The sequence below is a fragment of the Chiloscyllium punctatum genome, chromosome 32, assembly GCF_047496795.1.
Source record: "Chiloscyllium punctatum isolate Juve2018m chromosome 32, sChiPun1.3, whole genome shotgun sequence".
NCBI classification, from domain to species: domain Eukaryota; kingdom Metazoa; phylum Chordata; class Chondrichthyes; order Orectolobiformes; family Hemiscylliidae; genus Chiloscyllium; species Chiloscyllium punctatum.
In genome coordinates, this window is record NC_092770.1 from 20584166 (window position 1) to 20604357 (window position 20192).

Here is a 20192-nt window from a genome sequence, read left to right on the forward strand (position 1 = left end):
GGATCCCCAGAACGTTATCTGGGTCTTATGGTGATACCACTAGGCCTTCACCTTCCCTTGAGACAAAGGTTAGTGCTGCCTTCCACTGTAGGGAATCTGATTATGATTGCAACCAAACGTGTAAACTCACTTTAAATTTAGGTGGATGTTATGACTGCCCCCCCACCCTTAACTTTGGTTATCATTTGCGTGAGGTTGGTTGCACAAGGAGTAGGGTGAAAATGTAATGATCACATCTTTGCCTGAAATGATAAATCTGTACCAAAAGTCTTAGAGCAGCAAGAAGGTCTAGGTTCACCATCCACAATGTGAATCAGGTGCACCATGACTGTCTTAAGTCATGGGCTCTTCTTAAAACTGTCAAAATTACCAACGCCACATTATTTTTTCCCTTCACCTTCCTGGTATTTGGGTTATTGTTCACCTGAGGGAAGCAGGGGTAGCAGCACTCAGGACAAATGTAGTGACTAAGATACCAACAAAATGAAGTGTGCTATATTGGAAAGAAAAGGCCTTTTTTTAAAATTTAGAGCAATTGTAAATATCCAGTACTTAAGTTGCATGTGTAGTTCCAGAAAAGCTTGGTGTGAATCTTTTTGAAGGTAGTGTTTATTGCTCATCCTAAATTGCTGTGGTAGTGGGCTGCTGGAGGTCAAAAAATGGTAATATAATTTTAAAGATTGCCTAGTCTGTCTCCATGATTTTGAAGTGGTGTTTCCTTTTGTTTACCCTAATCCTACCTTTAGGTTCAGTAAGTATTGTGAAGGGAGATTTAGTGAATTGACGCAGTGTATCTGTTTTCCCTGGAGCGTTGGAGGCTAAGGGGTAACCTTAGAGATTTACAGAATTGAGGAGCATGGATAGGGTAAATAGGCAAAGTCATTTCCTAGGGATTGGGAGTCCAGAACTAGAGGGCATAGGTTTGGGGTGAGAGGGAAAGACAAAAGAAACCTACAGGGTGGTATGTATATGGAATGAGCTGCCAGAGGAAGTGGTGGAGGCTGGTACAATTGCAACACTTTAAAAGGCATCTGGATGGGTTTATGAATAGGAAGGGTTTGGCGGGATCTGGGCTGGGTGCTGGCAGGTGGGACTAGATTAAGTTAGGATATCTGGTTGGTGGGTTGGACCGAAGAGTCTGTTTAAATGCTGTACATCTATGACTCCTTTGACTTGGGTACTAGCATCTCCTCCACTATTGCTCTTTTTTTTTTTGAAGAGTGTATTTTAAGGTGGTGCACCTGGAATGTGGCTGTAACTAAACCCCTCCAGGCATGTGAATACTCAATCACATTCCTGACTTGTAGATGACAGACTTTAGGCCTCGGACACTCTGAATTAAATTAGTTCCATGCCCTTGGGATGAGATGTTTGACCTGGTGAGATTCTTTTGTTGAGCTGCAAAAGATATCTCCTTCTTTTTCCTGCACCCTACTCCCAAATTGCCATTGACTTCAGTTCTATCAGGACTCCTTGGCACCACAGTGCCTTTTTTTTTTTGAATGAAGGAAATTGTTCCTTTTGGCCTTGCCAAGGACCTAATGAGGTTATGAACTGTGTGGTCTTAGAACATAGGCCCTTCAGTCCTCTGTACCAACCTGAAGCCCATCTAACCTACACTATTGCATGTACATCCATATGCTTGTCCAATGACGACTTAAAGTTGGCAGATCTACTACTGTGAGGACTGGAGATCAGCTGGAAAAACGCAGCAGGGCAGCATCCAAGGGGCAGGAGAATTGATATTTAGGGTGTGAGCCCTTCAGGAACGAGGAAGGTGTGCCAAGCAGGCTAAGATAAAATGTAGGGGGGAGGGGTGTTCGAAATGCGATAGGTGGAAGGAGGTTAAGGTGAGGGTGATAGGCTGAGGTAGGGGTGGAGAGGTCAGGAAGAAGATTGCAGGTTAGAAAGGCGGTGCTGAGTTCGAGGGTTGGGACTGAGGCAAGGTGGGGGGAGGGGAAATGAAGCTGGAGAAATGAGTTCATTCCTTGTGGTTGGAGGGTTCCTAGGCAGAAGATGAGGTGCTCTTCCTCCAACTGTCGTGTTGCTTTGGTCTGGCAATGAAGGAGTCTGAGGACCTGCATGTCCTTGGAGTGGGAGGGGGAGTTGTGTTGAGCCACAGGGTGGTTGGGTTGGCTGGTGCGGGTGTCCCAGAGGTGTTCTCTGAAACGTTCCACAAGTAGGTGGCCTGTCTCTCCAATATTGAGAAGGCCACATCAGTGGCAGCAGATGCAGTAAATGGTGTGTGTGAGTGATCATTCCATACCCTTCCTACACTCTTGGTGGAATCTAAATGGAGAACTGAGTAGACTGCTTGATATTTAACAATGTGATGTAGACTCTTGTTTCTTCAAACACTAAATTGAAAAAATGCCATCAGCAAATGAATTGGAAATTGTTTAAAATTTTTTTTACCTATTCTAGTCAATAAAATCTCCATTGGAGAGGCAAAGGTTCTTTGCTCTTGCTTTGCCTTCATGATTCTTTAAATTATGCATTTTTTTTTCCTCCAGTAGCTCCCCTGGATTACTTCCTGTCATGCTTTCAAATGTGACATTTTGAAGTTAACTAACCAGTATTTGAAGTAATGTGGTATAAAGCAATTTAACACCATGTTTGTTTGTGATCTTATCAATGAGACTTTTGAGTTCATCTTCATACTTCAGTATGTATGTAAATGAAACTTTCAGATGCAACCTAATATCTGGGCTCAGGTGACTTAGTCAAATTGTTCAAGCTTTGCAGCAGTTTGAACACATTGATTATTTAAGACTTGTAATTCCATCTGACAACATCAGCCCAGATTTTAATGTGTTGCATAAAACTGTTTGCTCAAATCTTTCTTGCAGTGTAAACTTGAGCTTTTTCTTTGCTTTTGATCCACTATAAACTTGAAAGATGTATAATTCTCGTTTTTAGTGTAATGAAAGTAAGATGCTTAATTTTGTGATTGAAACAATTAAGAAATTGATTTCAGGAACTTTTTTTTTGTCAATGCAAAGTATCTTTTTTTTTACCTGCTTCAATCTTGCAGATAGCAATCTGACAAAGACTGGGTCTAGTATTAACCACTCATGATCAAACTTTTTGATTTTAGGGGTTGCTGTCCTTATCAGTATGTATCTACTGATCCAAGCATCACATTCCAAGTGCTGCTTTGAATCCAAAGGAGTCAATGGTGTTTGGAGGGATAAGGGAGGAGGAAGAATCTATTCGAAACGTAGATTACTGAACGACCTTTACAAAGATACTGGGAAGATGTTTGCCTTAGAGACTAGGACCCTAGGGCATAGTGTTAAAGGGAAGAGTGCTGTTAGAACTGAGATAAGAAACATCCACCAGAAATTGGTGAATCTATGGAATTCCCCTTCTCAGAAGGCTGTGGAGACCAGGTCCTTGAATATATTTAAGACTGAGCGGTTTAAATATCAAGGGTTATGGGGTTCAATAGATATTGGCCATGCTTGGATGGTGGTGCAGGCTCTAGGCTGAATGGCCTAATTCCTTCTAGGCCTTATCCAGTAGGAATACGTGTGATCAGGCTTTGATCTATTTGCTGCCATCTTCCTATTAAATACAAATGGAATTTGAATGACTACCCAGAATCAAACTGTGCTTTTTATTATATAACCTAATGGGAGGAGTTCAGGCCTTGGACTGAGTAATTAGATTCAGCTAGTGGCTTTGAGATTTTGATGACAGTTTTCTATATTAAAAGTGAAAAGGTAGGTGAAGGTCAAATCTTTTGAATTTTGTATTGGGGTTTTAAGTTTTAGGATACTATTGCCATTTTCAGGAACCTAGATTGTATGCTGGGTACATGTGCATTTCTCAACATGAAATCTTCAAGATTCTTAGTGTAACATGCTCTGAATTGCTTGTTCAGTGTTGATACACTATGTTGATACATAGTAACATGTTACCTTGCATTGAGAGATCCTGTTTGTACTTGAACCTTATTAGTGGAGGATAAATATAAATAACATTGCAGCCATGTAATGAAGCTAGTGAATTATGTTTAACTGTTTCAATCATTGAATGTTAACACCCTGAAGTCTAGCCAGAATACTCTTCAAGGCATTATACTTGTTTGAGCAGAGTGGCATTGGCCTTTTCACATGAGAATAACTGCATCCTGAATTTGTTTGTGCAACAAGTTGCACAATTCTCCTCCTATCTTCAAAGATGGTAGGCTAATTTCCTCTGGACATTGACAGTCTAAAGTCTTCCTGTGGAGTCAGTGTTTTGACATTTTCCACAATACTGCCAGAAACTTTCAATAACAATTGATCTCTGTGCATAATACCTAGTTTAAGAAGCCATAAAATAGCAGAGCTCTTGTCCACTTCCCAAAAAAAAGTTGAATTCCAGTCATGCAAACAATATAACTTACTAGACACTTACCTGTAACAGCTATCACTTTGTAGTTTGCAAATACCAGCCAAATAGCCTTTCACTCTTTTCATAGATCATGCAACAAAGCCTTCAATTTAACACTCCAGGACTGACTATTGCATTCCACTATATTGTGAGCTAGAAAAGTGATACTTGCATCTGAATCAATCTTGAAGATTGAACTGGATTTGTGACATTGACAGTTTTTATTTGAGTGCTGGTCTTTAGGTGAAGTTTGTCAGCCATTTGAAACTTTTTTTATTTTGAGCAGAGCATACCGTACCAGTACTGAGCAGTTTTGATCAAGTATAACCTGTTTCAGATGTAAATTCAAATTCCTTTTGCTATGATTCAGGCGCCTTAGTCCCATTCTTTGATCACCATTGCAGTGGTGTTAAATTCCTATTCTTGTCAGCAGCTATATTGTACTTGACAATCAAATTTGGCTAGAGGTTGCCCAATTAATTTCCTTCAATGCTATTACCAGGTCTTAAGATTGCAAACATCATTGAATTTAAGTATACTATGTAATGCACAGAAAATATTTCAATACCTCACATGACATCTTACCATCAAGACTTTAGATGTGTTAAGTGTAGTCAAGGAACAAGATATGCAGCTGACACAAATGTTGTCTACCATATCGAGACTAATGTTCGTGAGCTGTTTAAACTTTGTGCAGCAACTTGCAGCTGCAAGTTAGTAGCAAACATTGGACTGATTTCTTCTAAAGTATTTTTAGTCTTGACAATGTGACAACAAGGCCAGCATTGAATTGCTGTTTCTCTATGGGATGAAGTGTATCCAGGAAGCAGCACGTGATGTGTTCAATATCATTTTAGGAAATGAGAGCTTGAAGGAGCGAGGCACTCAACCTCTTCAAAGATTTAGCTTTAAAAATTGAATATTGCTTCCTTTTTTTTTCTCATGAGACTAGACCTTTTTAATGATCTTAACTGCTGGTGTCAAATGCAAGCCTATAGTTTCAAAATTTCACTCTTCATCACTCAAGTGTTCATAAAACACTGAAAATCTGCTCTACTTTCCCAAGAGATCCTAGGAACTTCAATTTTCAGAACAACTGTCTTGCGTAGATGTAGGAGAGGTAAGATAGATGGATCTCTAATAAGATTCAAGGTAAAACTTATATTTTGGTAATCAGAATTCTGATAGGGTTTGTGTAATGTTTTGATCTTAGATAGAATTATGCTTCAGCAAAATCTTAATTCTATTACTTGGTTAGAATGATCTACAGAGCTTAATACTTCCAGGTTCCAGCTCTAATTTGCATCAGTCATGTTTACATTATTCTGGGCTTGTCAGTGTCTGTCTACAAAAGGTCAAATCTGAATATCTCTGCTAATTAGATTAAATCATTTTTAGATTTTTTTAGATCGGTTTTCCCCTTTTTTAAGACCAATGCACGCATCACCTTGAGTCAGCACTTGGAACTGTTTTGCATTGCCATTATCAACTGCTCAACATTGGACTTATACTGCCCATCTTTGCATGCCCAATCAAAGCACCACCCTTTTATGGTAGCCAACGAATATTCCTCTTGGAGGGAAAAACAAAATATTTGCTCGCTTGGTTTTGAGTTTACTCATTTCCTCTGGCAACTCCCTGTAAGGGAAATATTAACATTGTAAAATGTCCATAGTCATGGATGTACAGCATGGAAACAGACCCTTCAGTCCAAATCATCCATGCTGACCAGATATCCCAACCTAATCTCTGCCATATCCCTCAACTTTTTTTTTTCCCTATTCATATACCCATCCAGATGCCTTTTTTTAGTGTTGCAAATGTACCAGCCTCTACTTTTTCCCCTGGCAGCTGTAGCTTGTTCCATGCACACCACCTCTGCATGAAAATGTGTCTCCGTCTCCGGCCCCAGCCCCTGATGGCCTTAAACCTCCTATAAGGTTACCCCTCAGCCTCTGATGCTCCAGGGAAAACAGTCCTAGCCTGTTCAGCCCCTCCCTATAGCTTCAATCCTCCAACCCTGGCAACATCCTTGTAAATATTTTCTGAACCCTTTTCAAGTTTCACAACGTCGTTCTGATAGGACAGAGACCAGAATTGCATGCAATATTCCATCAGTGGTCTAAGCAATGTCCCATACAGCCACAACATTACCTTCCAACTCCTGTAGTCAATTCTCTGACCAGTAAAGGAAAGCATACCAAATGCTGCCTTTACTATCCTATCTACTTGAGACGCTACCTTCAAGGAACTATGCACATGCACTCCAAGGTCTTTGTTCAGCAACACTCCATTCAACCTTACCACTAAGTGTAATAGATTCTGCTGATTTGAATTTTCAAAATGCAGCACCTTTTCTTATCTAAACTGCAACTCCTGTTGCAAAAGTGCTCTATTTTAAACAAGCCAAAAGGAATAATTTAGCAATGTTTGAATCATGCTTCTGGCAGCTAAGATATAAATCCCTCTAGTGGATTCCTCCTCTGAAGTGTAATAGTGCACCGTGGTTTTTTCAGATCTCTACTGTGTTCAGCAAGCTTGAGTCTGCAATGAGTTTGACTCTCGCTAGTTTACATTGAAACTGAAAAACATTTTGGCTTTTCAAAAAGACTGCTACAGTGATTTGAGTCTACTGTAATGAACACTAAGCTTTTTTCTTTTTTCCACGCAAGTAAACTCACCTATGCAAGTTGACACCTTCTGAATTATTAGTCATAGTCACACAGCCATGCTGCATTTGAAACAGACCCTTTGGTCCAACCAGTCCATGCCAAACAATCCCAAACTAAACTGGTCCCATCTGCCTGCTCCTAGCCCATATCCTTTTGCAATTCATGTACTTATCAAAATGTCATTTTAAATGTTGTTGTAATTGTATCCACATCCTCCACTTGAAGTTCATTCCATGTATGATCCCACTCTGTTCTTGAAATGCTCCTCGGATCTTGTTTTAAATTCTCTCTTCTCTTTTCACCGCCCCTGCCCCCCGCCGCCTCTTATCTTTAATGTAGCCTCTAGTCTTGAAATTTCCTATCTCTACATGAGAATTCTTTAATTTTTTTTTCACTGACTTGGCAACAAATTCATGCTTTTTAATGCAATTGAGTTGAATTTGCACAAGGATTTATTTGAGGAAAGTGAGGTTTTAGTTAGGCCAGAATAGGTTAACAAATGATTTATGGGGCTGAAAGTTTTTGGCTATAGGATGGAGTTGTTTTTTTTTCCTTTCACTCATATAGGATTTGGATGTTGCTTGTTGTGCCAGCATTGGTTGCTTTTTTTTAGTGAACTGCCTCCTTGAGCCAGTTGGCCATATGCTCTAGATGGATCCACAATGCTATGTAAGCAAGAATTCTGGGGTTTTGGCAAGTGAAGGAATGACACTTTTATTTTCAAGTCAGGATGGTGAATAGCTTACAGGAACTCTTGTCCCCATGTACCTGCTGCCTCTGATATCACCTTATAAATGAGTCAAATGGCAAAGCCTATCCACAGGCTTTAAAATAAAGACCAGTTTCTGGTTGTGTACAAATTTTAATTCCCTTTTTTTTCTTTCAGTGTGTTTGAACCGAAGGATTGCATAAGTGAATATGGAAGAAAGTCTGTTAAATATTGGAATTTTCAAGTAATCACGTCAGATAATATGCACTTTCTTTACTGATCAATGTTATCTGGAGGAATCACACTTGGAATCTAGTTTGGCAGGATTACTGCAAGTTTTTTGCCACCTAAAGATTTTACATTAAGGATTTTCAAACATGGATGATATGAATAATACAGTGAAGTATCTCCCAAGAAAAACAATTGATGATCATGATGAAGGGCAGTTTGGTTGCACGCTTGTGGAGCTTCGTGATCTTATGGAACTGCGATCGATAGAGGCTGTGCACAAAATAGAAGAGTGTTATGGAGATGTTGAAGGACTTTGTACACGGTTGAAAACTTCACCCGTAGAAGGTAAACTCTTGCACTCTTTTCCTGTTTAAAACTGTTTTCTAATGCATATAGGTCTGAACAGTTCACAAGAAAATTCCTTACTGGGAGTATGATAACTGAAGGTTGAAATTTTAGTTCTGAGAATTGTTCGTTTACATTTTTAAAAGAACTTGAGGTTTTGAATAGATTAATTTTGTTATACAGCTGAAGTGTATATTTTTGTCAGGTCTTATTGGTCCAACTTCATGAGCACGCATCCATATGACCATTTTAGATGTCAATTTTAATATGAATTATTTGCATGTTGCAATCATGAGCAGGATATGACCAAAATTGACTTTTAATTGTCTTTGCTCTTTGGGAGCATGAAGATAATTAAGTTGTGATCTTCTTTGCACTACCTTTTTTCTTAATTTCACTTGGATCCTTTCCTAATTCATAAATTCAGTTGCATGTGTTCAATGCTCCCAATTCTGCATTCTTGCACTGTGACACTTACTTCCTATAATCTTTGAGTTGCAAGACATTGTTTTCATTGAACAATGTAAACTGATTTGAGTTTAAAATGTAAAACTACTAGCTGTTTTCAAAATCAAGTTGTTTTTCCTCATTTTTGTTTTGATGTCGGTTTAATGTACTTGTGTGGTAACTTTTTTTTGTCTATGTTTCACTTTTTTTGGCACTAGTCTTTTGGGACATACAATGCAAGTTGATATGAACAACTAAATTTAAAATGTGTTGAGCTGGAATAGATTATCTTCGCTGATACTAAAAATGGACTGAATTTGACTTTCCCCTGGCCCTGATCCTATCTCCAGTACCCAATTCTTATATTTCAGCGTAGCACCTCCAGGTTGAGAGATTTGAGTATTTTGCTACTGCTTTCATTTCTTAGCTCAGTGAATCAGCCAAATCTGGCTACCTTGATCAGATAATTTTGGGGTAGCAACCAACAGTGTACAGTTACATGCTGTATTGTTGCCTAAGTTGTACGGCTCCCTAAATGTGCATCTCAAGTTGAATTTTGCACTGCCCACTTCTATAGCATGGGACAAAACACTTTTTTTTAATATGCAGGTTCATAAGTTAATATTTCTTAATTTCCAAATTAATGAATTACAACCTTTTCAAATCCATGCCCACTACCATTCAGCAGGACATATAAAAGCTGTATATAATTGGAGGATCCACCATCTGTGAGTTCTCTTTTTTTTAAAACTGCTGAATATACTGACTTTTGATACACTTTTCAATTTGTTCAGTATCACTGGGTCAAAATCCTGGATTTTTTTTTCCCACCACCTTCTGAAGGACAATTGGAGATGGGCAACAAATGTTGGCACTGTTGCTTGGATCAGAGTGAATTTAAATAAACACTTCCCGTATGTCCTGTGACTCAAACTTGAGTGACAAGATTGAAGGTAGAATGGTAGATGTTGAATGACTGTTCTGCATGATTGGTTAGTAATGCTAGGTCATGTGGAATACAAAGGGATCTAGTCTATTGGATGCAACATTCCTTGAAGGTAGCAGACAGAATGGTGGTAGAGGAGTGTATTTAGGCTGGGCGGTCTGTGACCAACTACACGCTACGAAGATTGGTGCTAGGTCTACTGCTTTTCATTAGTTTATATATAAACTAATTTGAATATAGTGGTTTGATACTATCAAAATTGGTCATGTGGTCAGTGAACATTTGAGTATGATGGGCCAATCGGCTGAGGAGGGGCAGGTAGTCTCTGAGGGTGCTGCCTTTTTGAAACTCAAATCCAGGACTTGAGTAAATATTGGGCCTCTGGAGAGTGCCAAATAGATCTTGGTGCAGGTTCATAGTGTCTGGAAAGTGGACTCGCAGGTAACTAACTAACATGGTGTGAAAGGTATTTGGTACACCTTACTGTCATTTGGTCAGTGCATTTTGAGTACAGAAATTGAGATGTCACATTGTGGATGTACAGCACATTTTAGTTAAGCCATTTTGAATTCTGGTCTCTTTGCTAAGGGAAAGATGTTGACTTTAAAGGATTCAGAAAAGATTTACAAGATTTTGAGCTCTCGGGAGAGGCTGAAATAGGCTGGGGTGTTCTTTCCCTCTTCTCCTCTTTCTCTCTCTTTTTCCTCTCTTCCCCCCCCCCCCCCCCCCCCCCCCCCCCGCCGTGTCAGGCTGAGGGGTGACTTTTTTTTTTGTAGAGGCTTTTAAAATCCAAGGCATGAATAGGGTAAATTGGCATGTGCTGCCCCCCCCCAGCACAAGTAGGGGAGTTCAAAATCAGGGCATAAGATAAGGTGAGAGAGGTAAGCTTTTTAAAAAAGGACCAGAGGGACAACATTCATAAGATGTATGGAATGAGCTGCCAGAGGAAATGGAGGCTAGTACAATTTACAACCATCTTTTTACAAGGCATCTAGGTGGGCAAATGAATAGGAAGGATTGAGAGATGGGCCAAATGCTGACAAATGGGCCTAGATTAATTTAGGATATCTAGTCTGCATTGAATCAGACCAAAGGGTCTGTTTTCATGCTGCACATGTGGTGGGGGAAGAAATAAGTAGAATGCATTGCTTTTGTCTTGTTTTACTATCTATATGGGCCTTTAAGATTGTGGCAGGTATCCTGTTCCCATGTTGCTGCCTGTTTAGATCATGTGCTGCTAGCTGACATTCTTAACTCTGCTTCCCTTGGATGAGTGTGACTTTTTTTTTTTGCTGTCTTCAGTTCAAAGCTTAAATTAGTAAATTATCTTATGCCTGTTTTAAGCTTTGCTCCAAGTTATGCAGCTATTGCATTGTTTTATGAAATAGCAATTGTTTTTAAACAAAAGCATTGGGGAAGAATCGATCTTATTAAAACTCTTTTATATGGTGAATTGACTCTTTCTGGTTCACATACAACTACCCAACTGGGTTGACTTGTTCCCTGTGTCCGTGAATTAACATTGAGGAAAAAGTTGTGCTTAATCTAAAATTGAGACATTTAAGTGGATAATACAATCTTAGATTAAATTGACTGACTCTTAAAAATCAGCTGGTTTGGTTCCCACTTCAGCCAATCCTGGTGAATTTGGCACCAGCGTTTTTTCCAGTGGTTAGGCAACAACCATGGAGACAGCACAAAAATTTTTAACCAGTGGGTTATAATAGCCATTGGAGATTTGAATAATGGTCTCTAATGGATGTGGAGGTTTTGTGGTTTAGAACCTCCCTTGTTTAATTTGGGAAGGAGTGTGAACTGCAAGTACCTAACAACAAAAATATTTGTTTGAATGCAGTTTTAGGAAATATGGCTGAATTTTTTTTGGATGTCTGCACATATTTCAGTTATTCCAGAAGTAGAATCTAATTTGGTTACACTTCTCCATTTTCAGTCTTTTCAGAAGTTGTGTGCACCATATCTGCACTGTGACTTCTAGTGACTTTTCCATGGGGAATTTAGTCTTCCTAAGCCTCCCTCCCCCTCTTTTTTTTTTTTTTCTCCCCCCCCCAATTTTGTTTGCTGTTTTTACTTTACTGCTAAAAACACCACATACACTAAAGAGTTTCCTTTTTTTTTCTTTGGCTGACTGTCCTGATTAGGATTCATTCAGGGTTTTTTTTTTTGCATTCTCATCTGAATATCACTTGCAGTAAACCTGCAAAGCATTGGTTATATCTTGTCTTAGACAAAGCACATCTCTTAAACCTGTTCGGGTCTCCACTTTTTTTTTCCCTGCTATAGACCAGTGTAAATCTTTGCAAAGGGGCTATTTGTGCCCTCACTACCTCGTCAGTGACTGTTTTGTTTGCTTGGTCCATTTTGTCTGGCTGAATGTATGTGTAAGTGAGTGCCTGTTTAATTCTGGCTGCATTTATTCCACACTGTAAAAAAAAACGCATTTTCTTCTTAGTTTCTTGGTATGTTTTTATACCAAGGTTTTCTGTGCACATCTTCAAACTTTCAGATGTTTTGTTGAGGATTTCAATTTGCCTCTAACACTTAAATTGTGTGGTGTTCCAAAATCGTTTGCTTTGCTATCTTTTTTGGAAACCTACTGATTGCATCCACCTCCAGACTGTAATACAGCACCATCAGCCCCTGTAATGCAAATCAACTGTGCTGACTAAATATTCTGAATTTAATCTAGTCCCATTTGCCAGCATTTGGTCCATTTCACTCAAGCCTTTTCATATACCCATGCATGTGTTTATAGCATGGGTAAACACTCATCCTGCTTTGCTTTAAACTAGCAACACGATTTATCTTGTGCAGTGATCTCTGAAAATCAGAGGCCAAGAACTAGTTGAAATGAAATGACTAAAGTATAACAGAATATTAACCACTAAACTCTTTACAACTCCTTCCTGTAACCATCTTAAATATTTGTCAGATTTAAAACCCCCAATTAAGATTTACTGAGAATTCAAATTTCTAAACCAGCCAGTGGTCAAATCTTGACTTCTAGATTTGTTCTTCAGGTTTGGTGTTTTTTTTCCTGTGCCAGCTCCTTCTCTTGGCAGGTCCCTGAGTTCTGACCACCACACTGCCAACAATCTTGTTCACAACACTTGGTGCTGTCAGGTAGTCCTGCTAGCTTTTAACACTCAAAGGTACAGTGTACACACCTTCATAACACATACAATTACAACAACATTCAAAAAGGTACCAGCTGCCTCCACCTCCTTTGGCAGCTTGTTCCATATGTGCACAACCCTCCATGTCGTCCCTCCAGTCCTTTTTTTTTTAATATTCTCCCCTTAAGCCTACACCCTCCAGTTTTGGACTCTCCTACCTTGGAAAAAGACCATGGCTACTCTCACTATCCATACCCCTTAGACCTTTTTTTATAAACTGTATAAGGTCACCCTTCTACTTCCCCTCGAGGAAAACAGCCTCAACCTTTCCCTATATCTCAAATCCTCTAATTCTGGCAGCATTCTTGCAAACTTTTTTTTTTCTGAACCCTTTTCAAGTTTCTCAATCCCTTCCAATAGGAGGGAGAACAGAATTGAATGCAGTATTCAGTGTTGTACTGATTTTGGATTGTATAATAGCTAGAGATGGCTAAAGTTACAAGTTCAGTGTCAGCAGGCTGTTTCTTCACCTACCCAACTTTCTTCTAGTAAATAGGAAGTTAAATACTTCTATTTACAGTATACTGCTAAATTGAACACACAATGGTACCCTCTCCCTGTACTTTTTAATATCTGACAGATTTTACTCAAGGGTGAATTTGGTAAAGATGAAATTGATACAGTATTATCTGCATTGTTAAAGCATTCCTTGAGTTTTGCACTGAGGATTAAGGGCTCACTTGAAGGAGAGGGCTAATATTTAAGTTTTGATAGGGTTAATGACTCAGAAGCAAAAAGTGTGCATAAATGGGGCCAGGACTTTGGGACCACACAATGTTGTACACTTTTTTTGAAATCGCTCACTCTCTAGTATGGCACTGAGTGCTGCAAGATCAGGGACGATGTCTTTCAGATCAAAGATAAAATTTTGTGTGTGCGTTGTTTAATTCTTCATTGGAAGAGAATGGAATAGTGTAGGTGAGATGGGCTGTGGATTGGTTTCACAGGATGGTGCAACATTGAAGGCTGGAAGGGCCTGTACTTTAAGTTCTGAGCTTCCATCTACTCCGTGCAGACACAATCAATATTTTAAACTCCTAACAGTGGAATTCTAACTTCCAGGCTCTTGTCTTAAACTGATCATCTACTCATTGTGTATGGGTGCTTGCTCTATACACAAGCTAGTTTCCTAAACTAAGTGAATGCACTTACTGTGTATTGCCTGAACCATTTCCTGTATGGTATAGACATAAAATGCTTCCGATAAATGTGAACTTTTTAGCTATTTTTACTCTAGTACAACACTTGAGTATCAAACTAAATCTCTTCTGGGTCTGGAATTGAATTTGTTTTTTCTGCCTGTACCCCTCTTCAGGTTTTTCTGGGAAAAAGTAGGTCTGAAAACTTGCAGACATTAATGTTACTTTTTCACTTGGTGAACTGAACCACACTGCTGTGTACCTACCAAGAATAGCAATATGGTCTAATTGTAGCAAGCCAGCATTAAGATTTACAAAATAGAAAATATGTTCAGTGGCTGTGAAAATGCATTTTTTTTTCTCTAAGGACCCCTCCATTTTTAAAGCCAGTAATGGACTTAATATAGCTTTAAATGAAGGAAAATCTACCTCTTTGCCCCACCACGTTTTAGTTTTGTTTTGTTGGCCAACTGGAGTTTGTTTTTAGGAGAATGTATTGCAATTAATTACTCAATTGCACATGCTTTCTAGATAATAAAAGCTGGAATCAATGCAGTTTCAGTTTCATTCTCTTCTCCACTCCTCTCACTTCCTGCACCCCTTCAAAAAAGCTTCAGAGATTTATCTTGCTGTGACCAAATAAGCTGACTGTGTATTCAGGAAGTGGTTTTTTTTAGATTTGCAACTAGGCAGTAATTTAAATGCATTTTAGAGTACTTTTAAAAATATATCGTACTGTGATTTTTTTTTTAAACTGTTTTCAAAATCCCACCCACCATCTCTTTCCTCCTTCCCTCCCTCTTTTTATTTTTTTCCCCACCCTGCCTCCAGTTTTTTTTTTAAAAAGGGTTTTTTTTATATCTAAAGGTTGAACAAATCCTTTCTAGGAAAGCATTCACTAAATTTGATTGCATTTCCCTTGCAGTTTTGAATTTTCTAAATGAATGAAAAACCATTACTCATGAGTTTTTTTTTGAGGTCACCTGAAGAATTGTTCTGGTGCACCATAACTCATCACATTTCTACCTGAACAGAAATACTTCAATGCATAAGAACCAAATAGTGAGCCTGTCTTTCAGTGCTGTCATCTGTGACTCAGACAGTAGCACTCTGACTTCTGAAATGGAAACTTGTAGGTTCAGACCTTAGTCTGGGGCTGGAGTACCAAACTATAAAAGGCTGTTCTAGTGTAGTCCGGAGGGAGCATGGCATTGGAGGTGCTGTCTTTTGGATATGTTAAAGTGAAGCCCTCTTTGGATGAATGTAAATGATCCTATTGTGCAATTTGGGGGAAAAAATGCAGTTAATTCTGGTATCCTCTCCAATCGTTGACTTTTTTACATTTTAGCCTATCTTTTCTGATCATCCTGTTCAGATGTTATTACTGTACATACCTCCAAGGAGGTGGGACTTGAACTTGGGTGCTTTGGTGCAAGAGTGGGGATGATATCATTGCATCACAAGAGGGCACTGCTCTTTAATTCCTCTCTAAGCATCTTTAACTGTCTGGTCATTGCATTAATGGAAGATTGTGTGAAAACTGACTACTCTCCCCACATGACTGACTACATGGCAGAGAAAGCAATTGGCTTTAAATGTTTTTGTGCTATCTGGTCACCAGAAGCTCCATGTACTTAATACAAACTTACTGTTTACTGGTACAAAATTGGTACATTGCATGCAATGATTTGCAAATATTTACAATTGCATAAATCTGTATCTGATTTGGGTTATCAAGTAGTAGAATACAATCCAACTGGATATTTAACATGTATTACATATTTGCATATTCATCTATATTTGTAAACATAGAAATTGATTTAAGCAATCTTGCAGGTGTGCAGAATTTTAAGTCCTGTACACTATTACAGCATCACTTAACTACAGCTTTACTTAAAGTATGCTGCAACTGTTGCTATTGGCAATACCGTTTTTTTTTTCTTGAAATGTCTAACTAGTTTGAGGAACCAGATACTCCAATATTTTAAGGTAGCCTAGTTCCTAACTTTAAGGTAAATATAAAGTGCCACGTTCTAGATGCGATGCGTTTGGTCAAACAGTTAGGCAAAACCACTTAGTTAAACGCTAAGTTAAAATAAGAGTTTAGAATAACAATGGTATTGGGAAAATTGACAATTATACAATAACTAAGCATATTTCCCCATATAGAAACATACCTTTTTTTTTTGGCAAAAAGGCAAATTCAGAAAAACATTTGTTTCAAATGTAATCTAGCAGCTGAGGGGAAGAGAATCCCCAACTATAGCTATAATCAGATTGGAAAAATAGCTTCCACTTTGTGCCAAAAAACCCTGGCCTGAGACGGCTGGTTTCACCACCCTTCCAGGCTACTTCTATTGTTCCAGCTTTTTAATTTTTAAAAAGGCCTCCAGCAGCTCTTACTGTAGTGCTTTTGGTCAGCTCTCCTGTACCTCTGCCCGACTACGACTACGACCTTGAAGCCACAGTATAGTCACCTTTTTTAAACCTCTCCTTTTTTTCACCCCCCCCCCCCCCCCCCCCCCCCCCCCCCCAAACCCACCATGCACCAACCGTACACAGCTTTAATGTTTTTAAAAAAAAAAAACCCTTGGTCTTGGACTTGATCCACTAAAAGACATACATTACATTGACTCAGTGTATGAAAATTCGCTACTAGTCTCAGATCATCTTTTCCCACCACTGAATGCCTCATATCTCAAATCATGTCATCAGTTGGATTCTCTCATCTGTCATGTGTATAGTTATCAAATTAGATGGAGCTTGCTTCAGTCATCCAAACAGGAATTCAAGGGTTATGATCTGTATATACAATTGTCTCCAATATTACTGGCAATAGAAATGTTGTAACGTTAACATAAAGCTCAAGGTTTCCTTCTCAGTGCAATGCTTTCATCGATCATCCAGTTTTCTGGAAAAGTACCCAAAAGATCTTTGCAATAAGATGACATGAATACAGCACTGATGCCCAATCGTTTGTATTAGTAGCCACATTTTTAAAAATTTCTTTGTGTAACTGGGTGTGGCTAATACTGAAGCTGCAGTTAATAGCCTTCAGACTGTCAAATTTCTTCTGTCCAGTGAAAATTTTTTTAGCACTTCAAGTCAGTCAGTGGAGCAACCATGCTGCTAACTTCAAATTAAAAACTCTCCATACCAGGAATTGTACTACTGCCCTCTTTGGTATGTGAAGCTCCCCAGTAACCTTCATTTTCACATCTGTGGCACCATTTGTCCATGTCCAATAATATGGCCCAGCAACGTGACTTGGTCTTCTGCAAGCTCACTGCGAGTCAGGTTGATCACCAAGTCTGCTTCCCAAAGTTGATGGAACAACTGTGGATGCTGCAAATATTCCTTCCACCTGACTAAAGATTATCAGGTCATCAGTACACTACACAACTACGTAATCCATAAATGTTATTGGTTAGCCTTTGAAATGTGGCTGGTGTATGATTTAAGAATTCATAATCTCTAGTGTTGAATCAGGCCCTTCAGCTCAACAAGTCCACGTCAACCCTTGTAACCCACCCAGACCCCTACCCTATTACTCTACACTTTACACCTAACTAATGCACCTAACCTACACATCCCTGAACACAGGGCAATTTGGCATGGCCAATTCACCAAACCTGCACATCTTTGGCTTGTGGGAGGAGACCAGAGCTCCCAAAGAAAACCCACCCAGACACTAGGAGAATGTGTAAACTCTGCACAGATGGTTGCTCGAGGCTGGAATCAAGCCTGGGTCTCTGATGCTATGAGGGAACAGTGCTAACCACTGAGCCACCTGGCATGACTTTAAATTGATAGTATGTTCAGTGTCATGAAAGCAGAACTTCTTTGTTTCAGATAAATGCCATTATCCTGAGTAAATCCAACTTGGGACAAAAAAAACTTAATAGTCCTCACCCAAATGTTGGATATTATCTAGTTTGGCACCATTTACGATGGGTGAGCTCCAGTTGCTGCATCTCACTGAATAGATGGTCTTTGAGCATGTGTTCTGTCTGTTTTGAACCTGTGCAAACTAGAGGGTCTAGTCTATATAAGAATGTTGCTTAATTGGAAGAACATTTCCTATATCTGTGTAATGTTTGTTTTCCACAATCTCACTGATTTTTGTAGTAGCTCTTTCAGGCCATTTTTTTGATTTTTCCTATGGAAGTTAATGCAGGAATTCTTTCCAGTTTAGAACTTTCTCATTGTCCAGTTTAATTGAGGAATGTCTTCACTGTGTAACCATAACACTTTTTTTTTCCCCTTTTTTTTTTTTGCTTTTCTATCAAGTACCTTTTTTTGAGCATATTCACTTTTTTTCTCTATCTGGTGTTCTTATCAAATGATTCACCTCACTTGATCGGTTTCTCAATGAGGCCCACGAAACGTTTGCAAAGTTTTACCTACACTTTGCTAGTGGTGGCAAAGTAGTGAATTTTTGACTTGTCTGCTTCGTGTTTTCATCACATGCTGTGCTACTAAATGTTGTCTGGCCACCTTGCCCACTGTCAAATTTTAGGGAAAGATTACAGTCCAAATGTGGTCTAAGCTGATTCGCCAACTTATGCCCCCAAAATTTAAATCAGCTGAATTTGATAGATTCACTTCACTTTGCATCCTTAATTGCAAAAAGTATAAACTGAATTCCTATTATCCCAATTGTCTGGATAGTCCTGATTTTGTAAGCCCTCAACATTAGTCTTTTAAAGTTTGCCACTGTTCAAGTACTCCCTGCAATTCTGGATGATATGCATTGGATTTGAATTGTTCTTAAGCTATCCATAACTTCCCTGGAAAAACTTTGTAAAATTTTGACCTGTGATCAGATTTGTTTGACTAGTTTTGTACCTATTTGAGTAACACTTATACATTCCTTTTTTAGCTGTGATACTGCATAATGGAATTCCCTCTGGAAATCTCTAGTGGACTCTCCCCTTATGGTCAGCAAAGTGATTCCCACTTCAACCTGAAGCTTTGACCTTATTATCACAGTCAGAAAATCCTAGGATATACTTCATGTAATACGTCAGTTGCCTGATGTTCCACTGGTTTTTCAACCATGAGGTTCAGTCCCACTTGTGATCATACAATATTACTACCATGGACAAATCGTATTCCTGGAGCAAAGTTTCTCCAGTACTCCCACCACCACTTCACTACTTTTCCCTAGGCACTCCATCTCACTTCATGTGAATTCTTTCTTCATCCCCGCCCCCCCCCCCCCCCCCCCCCCAACTCAGCTTCAGCAAAACTCAGTGGCTTATCCTTTTTTTTTTCTCATGTCTCCCCAGTGCTTTTTTCTAAACCACCAACACTGACTTCATGACTACTATTACAGCAAAAACACCTGAGCTTTTTACTTCAGTCCCCCTCAAATTTCTTTTTTACCCTGTAGAAAATTATCTTTATCACTTAGGGCATCTTCCTTTCCCTAACTACTTGAGGATTTCTTTCCCCAATTTCTATCCATCACAGATTGAAATTGATGTTGGAAGTCTAACTTTGATTTATGAACCAACTCCATCATCCTCCATTTCAGCTGCTAATCTTGCAGTTTTAAATCTGCTCTCACCTGAGGTCTCACTACTTCAGGAAGTGAATTCTTGAACTCCAGTGAGTGGAAAGATGAGACCTAAGGTGTAACTTTTTCTCACTGGGTGGTACGTGTATGGAATGAGCTGCCAGAGGATGTGGTGGAGGCTGGTACAATTGCAACATTCAAAAGCCATTTGGATGGGTATATGAATAGGAAGGGTTTGGAGGGATATGGGCTGGGTGCTGGCAGGTGGGACTAGATTGGGTTGGGATATCTAGTTGGCATGGATGGGTTGGACTGAAGGGTCTGCTTCCATGCTGTACATCTGACTTAGTCATCTAAGAACTTATGTTGTATTTTTTTTATTGCCTCTTGAAGTCAACTTTCCTAACTGCTGACCTTTTTATTTTTTTTTCCCCTCCATGCTTTTCTGCTGGGGTCTTCCCCTCCCTTTTTTCCTCACTACCTTTTTTTGCCTCTTCGTTTTTTTAATTGTAATTCAAATGGTAGCTGCTTCATTTGCAACTGAATATTTGTTACCAAAGATTCCAATGGCACTTCCTGGCAATTGTAAATGTCAAGCTGCAATTTCC

The 20192-nt window shown here is 39.1% G+C and overlaps 1 protein-coding gene across 8 annotated transcripts in view; it reads left to right on the forward strand.

Annotated features, from left to right (window-relative positions):
* The window catches only part of LOC140457962 (plasma membrane calcium-transporting ATPase 1-like), a 103748-nt gene that overhangs the window by 10245 nt on the left and 73311 nt on the right, over positions 1–20192 (forward strand). For all 8 annotated transcript variants that reach the window (XM_072551835.1, XM_072551832.1, XM_072551838.1 and 5 more), the window contains exon 2: positions 7939–8337. In XM_072551835.1, the coding sequence (XP_072407936.1) occupies positions 8139–8337 (199 nt within the window). In that variant the 5' untranslated portion in view covers positions 7939–8138. The remainder of the gene's footprint in view (positions 1–7938; positions 8338–20192) is intronic.